This window comes from Prionailurus viverrinus, chromosome C1 (genome assembly GCF_022837055.1).
Source record: "Prionailurus viverrinus isolate Anna chromosome C1, UM_Priviv_1.0, whole genome shotgun sequence".
NCBI lineage: Eukaryota > Metazoa > Chordata > Mammalia > Carnivora > Felidae > Prionailurus > Prionailurus viverrinus.
Genome location: NC_062568.1, coordinates 29654060 through 29665962, shown reverse-complemented (window position 1 = coordinate 29665962; position 11903 = coordinate 29654060). Strand labels below are relative to the sequence as shown.

The following is an 11903-nucleotide window of genomic DNA, read 5'->3' as shown; positions in this document are numbered from 1 at the left end:
TATTGTGTTAATGGAAAGATAATGTGTGTATTTTGCATAAATTAACATATAGATTCAACAGCTGAATTTTTTTTCCCTTCTTCTATCACAAAGCTGAATAACAGGAAACTCTTACTCTAAGTTTATTGATCTTAACTCTTTAGGCTAAATAGTGCTTTCTCCAATCATTTTCAAGCTAAATTTACTAGCAGCATCATTTCATGTTACCAGTCTGAGTTCACCGATCAGAGTAATATATACACTTCCACACTGTCAATAAAATAACAGCAAACATACTTAAAATAAAAAAAAGCTGAATCAGTGTAAGGCTAACATTTGGATTCTAGAAAAGGAAACATCCCAAACAGAAACAGGGAAAAGTTTCAAATTAATAAGTAATCTATTGAGATGATGGTCACTCAGATCAAGACTCAAAACATACAGTCCTCAACAGGAACAAATCTGTCAAAACATTTAAAAATATAAAGAGGGAAGGGGAAAGGGAAAGCCAAAGCAACTATCAGAATGAAAAACAGTAGAAAGAAAGTTTTCCAGTTCCATAAGAAGGATTTTAAAAAAGAGGAGAGAAAACTACAAAACTTACATATGTGTTTTAGTACACATATTTCACTTTACTATGTTGAAATTATTTTTCTTATAAACTTTCCTACCTCATTATTTGAATCTTGAATAACTTTATAGAGGGCTGGGACCAGTGTTTTTTTCCGGTGTAAAGTTGCTGCATAATTGGTGATCTGAGTGTCAGGTAACGCCTAAAAGAAACATCAAAGGAAATCAAAAGCAAACTTAGTATTTGGGAAGTCAGGAAATATATTTTACCTCAGTTTCTCTTGAAAAGATTTATGATAGAGTCAATTAAGAAAAGTAAAGATAATTAATACAAGAAATATCATTAGAGTTAATAAGACAAATTAAGTTAGGACGTTATAGTGTTCAGTTCTTCTAACTAGTCAACCACGAAAAATTATTAGAAATCACACGTACCAAGATTTGCTGAAAAGGGTCACTTTAAACTAACCTACTCTAGGGGCGCTTGGGTGGCTCAGTCAGTTAAGCATCTGACTTCAGCTCAGATCATGATCTGACAGTCTGGGAGTTCGAGCCCCGCGTCGGGCTCTGTGCTGACAGCTCAGAGACTGGAGCCCGCTTTGGATTCTGTGTCTCCCTCTCTCTCTGCCCCTCCCCTACTCATGCTCTGTCTCTCTGTGTCTCAAAAATAAATAAAAACACTAAAACAACAAAAAAAACTAACCTAGTCTAAAAAAAATAAGTATAGAATACACATACACACACATATAATTTAGTAAGTTTTATTTATTTTGGGGGAGGGAAAGAGGGCACTTAGTGCAGAGCCTGATGTGGGGCTCAAACTCACGAACTGTGAGATCATGACCTGAGCTGAAATAAAGAGTTGGATGCTTAACCGACTGAGCACAGAGGCGCCCCTAGAAAATATTTTTATTCTTGCATTTTATACTTATGAAACATTTATTTCTATTAGTGTTCAGAAGTTATATAGTTTTAAATAAAATCAATGAATGATTTTTAATTACAGGAAATAAAAATATAAGACACAAATCCTATGTCTGTGCCTTATTAAAGCTTGGAAGCTTCCCCTTTTTTATTAAATATATTTAAAAATGGATATATCCCCTCATCAATCCTAACAACTTTTTTATTTTTCCATATTACCTTCTAGCCATTATTCACCTTAGTGCGTTTTTAAAGAGTTACAATTACAGAAACACATTATTTCGTATTTTGCCATTTCCACTTCATATCATAACATTTGTTTCGGTTTCTCCAGAGCACATATTCACTGTTTGAATTATGGACATATAGAATCATATGATACATTCTTATCACCAATCCAATTTACCTTGAATTCTGATAACCATTCTTCCACAACACCACGTTCAGATCCCAGCATCTTCTTCTAACTTGTAGTCCTTTTTTTTAATCTCTGAAAGAAAAAAAGCACCAAACTTGAAGATGGCATCATGTACTTAAAGAAACTACCAAAGGTAAAGAATGTGCACCTTTCACTAACAGAAAAACTAACCTTGTATATATTTTAGATAAGAAGGCTCACTTCTAGACTAGAGCTCAATTAAAACAAAACTTATTTTTAAGAAATAAATTCTATTTTCAGGGATATATTTGAAACTGCTTTTCCTAATACTTTTATATTTTCCCCAAGAAATATATTTCAAAGTGGCAAAAACAAGTTTATACTTCCTCACAAGAACATGCCCCTTGTGAAGGACCTCCTCCACCTGTCCTGGAAGAGAAGAGGAAGTACAAGAAGAAACACCTGGTGCAGAGCCCCAACTCCTACTTCATGGACGTGAAGTGCCCAGGATGCTACAAAATCACCACCATCTTTAGCCATGCACAAATGGTTGTTTTGTGTGTTGGCTGTTCCACTGTCCTCTGCCAGCCTACAGGAGGAAAAGCAAGGCTTATAGAAGGATGCTCCTTCAGACAGAAGCTCTTAAAGCACCTGGACTCAAGATGAGTAAGAAACTATTCCAATAAACAGATTTGTGATAAAACAAAACCAAAACCAAAACACAAGTTTACTGAGTAAAATCAAACTGCATATTACCCAAGACAAATGAATAGTCTATGCTTAGAGCTTCTGCCAAATATACAATTGGAATTAAGTTACATTTCATACAACAAACCATGTGACAAATTATAAATGACAAATATAGAAAAGCTAGAAATCAAGGGTCATATATTCAGCACACTGATTATAAATGTTTATACAAATAAGGGCTTTAAAGAAGGTAGATTTATATTTTTTCTATAATGGAAAAATATCCAAGTAGAAAAAGCAAGTTGTACAATTATGTGAACTATAATTCCATTAAAAAACTAAATAAAATGTGAAAAAAGCCTGGACGAATATATCCACTAAACTCTTTTAAGTGTTTACCTCTGAGGTAAGGAATACTGAGGATATTCTAATTATGTGTAACTCTTGAGTTACAGAAAAAAATTAAAACAGCCTATATTATTTTTAAAGTGAGAAAGACAATGAAAAGGTCTTGGATTTTAATTTAATTTAAAGGCTCAAAAAGTAAGAGCTAGGGGCACCTGGGTGGCTTAGTAGGTTAAGCGTCCAACTTCGGGAGAGGTCATGGTCTCACAGTTTGTTAGTTCAAGCCCTGCATAGGGCTCTTTGTTGTCTGCCCAGAGCCTGCTTTGGATCTTCTGTCTCCGCCTCTCTGCCCCTTCCCTGCTCACACTCTGTCTCTCTTTCAAAACTAAATAAGCACTGAAAAAAAAGAAAAAAGTTAAGAACTAGAAAAAATAAAGAACTTCTTTGAGGGGAGAATAATGTCTTCAAAGCAACTGAAATAAGTTTCTTTTTTTTTTTTTTAATGTTTATTTATTTTTGAGACAGAGAGAGACAAAGCATGAACGGGAGAGGGTCAGAGAGAGGGAGACACAGAATCTGAAACAGGCTCCAGGCTCTGAGCTGTCAGCACAGAGCCCGACGCGGGGCTCGAACTCACGGACCGTGAGATCATGACCTGAGCCGAAGTCGGCCGCTTAACCGACTGAGCCACCCAGGCGCCCCTGAAATAAGTTTCTTTATTAAAAGATAGTATTTCCTAAAAGTGTGTCAAATTTCACATTAAATTTGTCCCTATAAAAAGGAATCAGATTTTCTAATTCTCCCCCTTCAATTCCAAAAGGACTTTTTAATGTCTCTCTATAATGCACTATATCAAGTACGATGTAAGGAAGGAGTATGAAGAGGCGTAAGACATTCCCCTTATTTTCAAATAGCAAATGCTGTTAGGAGTAAGGCATTTCCTTTACTTTCAAATAGCAAATGCTGTTAAGATAGACTGATAAATTTAGTAAAATAAATTTCTAGGGAAAAAATATAGTAGGAAAACCGAACAGATTAAAAAAAATCAATAACCAACATATGAATCTTTCTTGGACTCTGATTCAAACAATTAAAAAGTGTATGATACAACTGGAGAAAGCAGAACATGACTGGTTATTTGATGATATAAAATTAAGGAATTATCATAGGTTATTTTTACATTTGATAACTATTATAGTTAGGTTGGGTTTTTTTTGTTTTTTGTTTTAATACTGCTTGTTAAAGTTACATACTGAAATATTTACTGGTGAAATGTGTCAGAGACTTGCTTTAAAATAATCAGGGCAGGGGCACCTGGATGGCTCAGTCAGCTGAGTGCCCAACTCTTGATTTCAGCTCAGTCATGGTCCCAGGGTCGTGGGATTGAGCACCACGTCAGGCTCGGTGCTGAGTATGGAGTCCGCTTGGGATCTTTCTCTCTCCCTCTGCCCCTCTCCCCCTGCTTGTGCTAGCGCTCTCTCTCTCAAAAATAAAAATAAATAAATAAATAATCAATCAATCAATCAGGACAGGAGCAGGAGCAGGAGGAGTCAAAGAAGGAAAGCTAATTAGGTATAGATGAAATATGACTGGCTATGAATAACCATTCAAGCTGAATAACTGGTATATATGTTTTATTACACTAATATCATTACTTTATTATAAGTTTGAAATGTTCCATAATAAAATTTCAGAAAAAAAGGATTAATAAACACTACATAAAAAGATAAACACAATACCCATACATACACAATTTTGCAAATAATACCTGGGAGTTCAGATCAACTAAAGCTCATTAATAGACATGGACACTCAAGTTACAAACTCTTGCTGAAGAAATAAGATTCTTAAAACATAACTTCACAGGGGAGCCTGGGTGGCTCAGTCGGCTAAACATCTGACTCTTGGTTTCAGCTCAGGTCATGATCGCCAGTCTGTGAGCTTGAGCTTCACAGTGGGATCTGTGCTGCTTGGAATTCTTGGTCTCTCGCTCTCTGTCTGTCCCCCATTTTTGCTGCCCCCCCCCTCGCTTGCTCTTTCTCAAAATAAATAAAAATTACACTATCAACAATAGCCAAAGTATGGAAAGAGCCCAAATGTCCATCGATGGGTGAATGGATAAAGAAGATGTGGTGTATATATATAATGGAGTATTACTCGACAATCAAAAAGAATGAAATCTTACCATTTGCAACTACGTGGATGGAACTGGAGGGTATTTTGCTAAGTGAAATTAGTCAGAGAAAGCCAAAAATCATATGACTTCACTCATATGAGGATTTTAAGAGACAAAACAGATGAACATAAGGGAAGGGGAACAAAATAATATAAAAACAGGGAGGGGGACAAAACCGAAGAGACTCATAAATATGGAAAACAAAACGAGGGTTACTGGAGGGGTTGTGGGAGAGGGATGGGCTAAATGGGTAAGGGGCACTAAAGAATCTACTCCTGAAATCATCATTGCACTATATGCTAATTTGGATGTAAATTAAAATAAAAAACTAAAATAAATGAGGTCTAAATAATTAATTTAAAAAAAAACCTTCACAAAATATAGCACAGCCATACATCCAAATGACAATGGCCTTCAAAGAAGTAATTTTGTGAGGTTCCCACATTTATTATGATGATTGTTCAAATCAATGTCAGAATTCCCTTTTTTCCTTTTAAACAACAGTTAAGTGGTACTACCTTTTGAAACCTCGTTCTTCACCTAAAAATGGATTCCATGACAGAACTATGATTAATGTACCTCTGACTCTACATAAATTATACCTCAATAAAAAATGTTTATGAACAATTGTCTAAATACCCTAAGGTAGTTGCCTCTGAAAGCTGCTCAGAACTCCAGGAGACGACTTTAAAGCAAAGGCAAGATTTAGTCAGAAATTCATTGATCCATTCCATAAGTATTTCTTAAACACCAACAATGACAGCCATTATGCTAGGAGCTGGTAATACAATGATAAAACCAGATGGAAAGTCACTATAATGAAGCATTTATCTAGTACAGAAAACTAAATGCATTTTTGCAAAGAGATGAAGAATAAGAAGTCATGACACACAAAAGCATAATAAAAGGAACCTAACATTGATGAGGGAATCAAAGAAGACTTCTCTAAGGCAACAGTTAAGGTGAGATAACAAAGATCAGTAGAATTAAAGAATTAGGAAAAGAGCATTCTCGAAAGAGGGAACATCGTATATAATGGCCCTGTGGCAAGAAGAAAACACAGGAAATCTGAAAGAAGATCCAAGTGACGAGAAAGCAAGGGACAAATGTTGAGGGTGTAGAAAGGTAGGCATGGCCCAGATGGTATAAATAGGAATTTACAGTCTTCCTTAAGCATAGAAAGTGACTAAGGATTTTAGGCAGATGGATTATAAGATTCAAGGTTTGAAAAGCTCACCTGGCTACAATGCAGAGAGAGGACTAGTATCCTTTTCACATCTAGCTACAAATTTCCCAATAGTATGAAGACTAAAGAAATTTCAGTCTTGCCACAGCATTTGCTCTGAGAATTCCTACCAAGTCTCTGGAAACTAAAATACCTGAACAGCTACTGAGAATAAAAATGTTTTTGGGGAGCCTGGGTGGCTCAGTCAGTTGAGTGACCAACTTCAGCTCAGGTCATGATCTCACGGTTTGTGAGTTCGAGCCCCACGTCGGGCTCTGTGCTGACAGGTCAGAGCCTGGAGCCTGCTTCTGATTCTGTGTCTCCCTCTCTCTCTGCCCCTCCCCCACTCATGCTCTGTCTCTCTCTGTCTCAGAAATAAATAAACATTAAAAAAAATTTTTAAAGAAATGTTTTTGACTTACAAAGCACCTGAAAAATAAGTAAGCTAGGTTACATTTTTTTTTTTTTTTTTTTTAAATAGGCTTCACGCCCAGCCTGGAGCCCAACACAGGGCTTGAGCTCACAATCCTGAAATCAAGACCTGAACTGAGATTAAGTCAGACGCTTAACCAACTGAGCCACCCAGGTGCCCCAGGTTACATTTTTATTAAGCATCAAATTTAGTATATTAAAACAAAACCTACATTAGTTTCTTAGGAAATAATTTAAGTATAAATTCTAATATCTTCATCTCCCTTTAGTATTTCCTTTCCTCAAGTTTCTTAATGAAGATATAAACAAAAGGGGCTGCTTTGTTAATATAATTTATAGCATCTTCTTCCTACCACTTTATCATTTCTTTTTTTTTTTTTTCAATGTTTATTTATTTTTGGGACAGAGAGAGACAAAGCGTGAACGGGGGAGGGGCAGAGAGAGAGGGAGACACAGAATCGGAAACAGGCGCCATCAGCCCAGAGCCTGACGCGGGGCTCGAACTCACGGACCGCGAGATCGTGACCTGGCTGAAGTCGAACGCTCAACCGACTGCGCCACCCAGGCGCCCCTGTTCCTACCACTTTATCATTTCTAATGAGCTCAATGGACCACAAGATTAAGAAGAAAAACAGAATTTTACATCCTCTTTGAAGAGTACTCCAGAAAAGAAGGTAAATACTTCTGATATATTTATTACCATGTAAGGAAGAAAAGCATAATTTCATTGTAGTGGTGACACCAAAGACTGATTTCCAATAAACAAATTGTAACTTAAAAAAACTCCTGTATCTCTATTGCCGGATTTCAACTGATTTTAATTTTTTTTTATTTCCTGGAAAATTAAAAAGCGATTTCTGCCCTGCATATCAACTGTTATCTTTATAATTTTACAAATATATTTAGCTACAAATATGAATTAATGGTTGATAGTCAATTATTAAATAATGTTCAAATATTATAAATAGTATATGTATGTAAAGAAAAAAAAAAAAGGAAATCCTAACCATCTGTCCTACCCATGAAGATTAAACAGAGTCAACCATCTGGTATTTATTTTTCTTTCAAATATATATTTATGTATATGCATGTTTATATATAAGTGCATGTATATAGTTTATAGTCACATGTTCATCAGATATAGTTTTCTACAATATGCTTTTTTCAGTTGCTAAAAATATGGAAGACCTATAGATCTCATTCTTTTTAACAGCCACAGAGCAATTAAGCCCAAAACTTACCATTTAATAGTTTACTGATAAACACATAGGTTTTTTTTCAATTTTCTTATATTACAAAAAAAAAATATGCTGCAATGAACATCTTCACATTTATGTATTTTCTGTTCTTTTCTGTAGTATCACTTGTAAAAACTGGATTTGAAATTTTAAGGTCACAGGATATAAATATTATTGATAGTATATCCAAATATAAATAAACTCTCAAAACCATACTCCATCTTTTTTTTAATGTTTATTTTTGAGAAAGAGAGAGAAAGTGACAGGGCTCAAGGAGGAGAAGGGCAGAGAGAGAGGGAGATACAGAATCCAAAGCAGGTTCCAGGCTCTGAGCTGTCAGAGCAGAGCCCAATGCAAGGCTCCAACTCACATATTGTGAGATCATGACCTGAGCCAAAGTCAGACGTTTAACCAACTGAACCACCCAGGTGCCCCCAATCATGTATTTTTAAAGCACATGACTGTCACATGTACAGAATAATTTCTCCCTACTCTACTTATAAAGCTAATACCTCAGCATGAAAATATCTAAATAAATCTAAAGGCTTTAATTTTCCTGCATTTATTAATATGATATACATGACTTTTAAAACTAAGATAATAAAAATTAGTATCAACATTCATACCTATTGCCAAAACATTAAAGATTTTATACACAAAATGCTGTGATGTATAAGATACCACGATATATGTTATTATATTTTAAAAATCGCTCTGCTTGTTTAGTTAAGTGTGAATCTTCTAAAATTAGAAATGACATTTATAGTTTAAACAATCTGGAAGTTACTTTAGAATGTGATATGAGATTAAGATCTAACAAATGTTCTTCTCCTGACAGCTCTAAATTGTTCTAATATATGTTATGTCCAGTTTTTCCTCAGTTACTTGAAATGCTATTTTTGTCACTTACAAAAAGTCTTACATACATTTGGAACTATTTCTGAGCTACTTTCCCATTAATTTTGCACCAGGACTATAATGTTTTAATTACTGTAGCTTAGTAAAAAATATTCCAAGTCCTTCTTGTATAGAGATTCTTTTTCCTAAAAATGTGTTTATTATTGCCTGCTTCTTTCTTCCAGAGGAATATTAGAATTATATTGATAAGTTTCTTTCCTACACTCCATTCTCATAGGAGTTTACAAATTAATTCCAAATCACATCTCCACGACATTGAGTTAACCCATACAGAAGCATGGCATTGCTCTTTATTAAAAATCCTCTTCTATACATCTTAATATAAATTTTATTTTTTCTTCACGTAGGTCAACACATTTCCAATTAAGTTGATTCCTGTATGGTTTATATTATCTTGTGACTGTGGTTATTTTTCATTATTTTTTTTTAAGTTTATTTATTTAGAGAGAGCTAGGGATGGGCAGAGAGAGAGAGAGAGAGAGAGAGAGAGAGAGAATCCCAAGCAGTCTCCGCAATGTCAGCGCAGAACCCAATGCAGGGCTCAATCCTAAGAACCATGAGACTGTGATCTGCACCGAAATCAAGAGTTGGATCCTTGACTGACTGAGTCACCCAGCAGCCCCTTCACTGTGTTTTCTAACTAGCTATTGTTACACAAAAATAAACTTTAAAAAGTCAAAATGAGCAACTTAAAAAAATTTTTTTTAATGTTTATTCATTTTTGAGAGGCAGAGAGAGACACGGCATGAGCCGGGAAGGGGCAGAGAGAGAGGGAGACACAGAATCTGAAGCAGCCTCCAGGCTCTGAGTTGTCAACACAGATCCTGATATGGGGCTCAAAACCACGAACCTTGAGATCATAACCTGAGCTGAAGTCAGACACTCAACTGACTGAGCCACTCAGGTGCCCCCAAAATGAAAAAGGTTTTAACATAAATATTTAAAATATAAAAATGGTTTAAATCCAGGTTTCTATGTTTTAGGAAAAATTTATAAACTAGTAAGTTATGTTTTTTCTAACTACAAGGGATTAGAAGATTTTTAAAATGTATGCTACTGCTTTATAGAAAAGGGCAAGGAAAAGCAACTAAAATTAATATTTTTTTCCAATTCTCTACAAAGAACATCAACTGCTTTTAAAATAAAAAAGAAACCCAAATATTATTTTCAAAAAAACCCCACAAATCTTTTTATCTGATATATATTGCATCAGAATCCCTATTTGATATAGAGCCTGGAATACATATTTTAAAAAGCTCCCCAAGTAATTCTTCAGAAAAAAAAAGAGAAAGTCTCACATTCAGGTTAAACTCATTGTTTTAAATTCCTATCTAATCTCTTCTATAACAACAAATTTGTTTACCAAATCACTTTAGTTTCTACCAATACTATTTTTTTTTCTACCAATATTATTTTTAAAATGACTCCAAGGTAATACTTTTTTTTTAACTTTTTTTTTCTTAGTGTTTATTTATATTTGAGACAGAGAGAGACAGAGCATGAATGGGGGAGGGGCAGAGAGAGAGGGAGACACAGAATAAGAAGCAGGCTCCAGGCTCTGAGCTGTCAGCACAGAACCCGACATGGGGCTTGAACTCACGAACCCGCAAAATCATGACCTGAGCCAAAGTCGGACGCCTAACCCATTGAGCCACCCAAGAGTCCACGTAATACTTTTAAATACAGAAATACAGTGGTGTTAATAATTAAAACCAAATACCACCATATTTCTTCAACTCTACAATACTACTAATTTTAAGACTGTAATTTGTTCAGTAACAAATTTAAGTAGAAAATAAGAAACAAACCTTTATTAAAATGAAAAAATGTTTAACTAAAGGACAAGAACATAAGCTTATCCATATAATCACATATGACTTTTTAAATTATCCTTTATGCTGGGGTGCCTGGGTGGCTCAGTCGGTTGAGCATCTGACTTCGGCTCAGGTCATGATCTCTTAGTTGATGAGTTTGAGCCCTGCATCAGGCTCTGTGCTGACAGCTCAGAGCCTGGACCCTGCTTCAGATTCTATGTCTCCCTCTCTCTCTGCCCCTCCCCTGCTCATTCTCTGTCTCTCTCTGTCTCAAAAATAAATAAACATTAAAAAAAATTTTAATTATGCTTTATGCTTCTGGACATCTTTGTTCTACTAGCCATAAGGCACACTCTCCCAGCCCTCTCTTTATGTCTGGATTAGACTCAGTTCAAATGTCACTTCCTCAGAGAAGCTCCCTCTACTTACTATATTTAAATTGGCTCCCCAAATTCCTCTTCCTTCCATCCCCTATCATTCTGTCCGTTTCCTTCATAGCAGTTAGCAAAATCATAATTATCTTATTTGTTTACTTATTATTGTCTGTCTTTCCCACTAGAATCCGTACTTCACAGAGAAGGTTCTATATCTCAAGTGTGAGGCACATAACAGGTACTCAAACATCTATTGATTTAGTTACTTATCTCATGAACTCAATTATTTAGCACCTGCAGTAACGACAGTTTTTATTTTTGGCCAAAACCTGAGATTTCTGCTTGCTTTTTCCATGTGATTAAGCTTAATAATTTTATTTTTCCAAATTAAATATGGTTGGAAGTTGATAGCTTCTTTAAAAAGCACCCAGAAACGTTTGACAGGTAGATATTCTCCCAAATGCATCAAACAGGAATATCAACCTTGTCCGGGTTTGAAATTAGAGACTGAGGGATCTGGCAAATTTTCTCTGAATTAATTGGCACATGTCAGGCAATCTTCAGCTGAGACCATTATTCACTGCAAAGCTATATTATACTGTGATATTTTATAGACATTTTAAGCAACAATTTACAGATGGAAACTCAATTAAAAACGTAACACAAAAATAACAAACATTAAAAAAATTTTTAATAAAAAAATTTACCTCAATATGGTGCTACTAGTATTAATTGAAATGATAAATGAATAAAGGAATTCACAAAGCTAAATTCTCAAAATACCAAATAAGGATGACTGTTGCTATTTCACAATTTACTTGCCTGGTAGCTGAAGTTTA

The 11903-nt window shown here is 35.1% G+C and overlaps 1 protein-coding gene and 1 pseudogene across 9 annotated transcripts in view; one reads left to right on the top strand and one right to left on the bottom strand.

The window, feature by feature from the left end:
* HYCC2 (hyccin PI4KA lipid kinase complex subunit 2) overlaps nucleotides 1–11903 on the bottom strand; it is a 91445-nt gene that overhangs the window by 44207 nt on the left and 35335 nt on the right. For 7 of the 9 annotated variants that reach the window (XM_047870075.1, XM_047870071.1, XM_047870069.1 and 4 more), the window contains 2 exons: nucleotides 1880–1963; nucleotides 651–752 (listed from right to left, as the gene is read on the bottom strand). In XM_047870075.1, coding sequence (XP_047726031.1) covers nucleotides 651–752; nucleotides 1880–1930 — 153 coding nt within the window. In that variant the 5' untranslated portion in view covers nucleotides 1931–1963. Of the gene's footprint in view, nucleotides 1–650; nucleotides 753–1879; nucleotides 1964–2314; nucleotides 2433–11903 lie in introns of those variants that run through there. The other 2 variants (XM_047870073.1, XM_047870077.1) reach the window with 2 other exon arrangements.
* On the top strand, nucleotides 2250–2518 carry LOC125171584 (40S ribosomal protein S27-like; annotated as a pseudogene).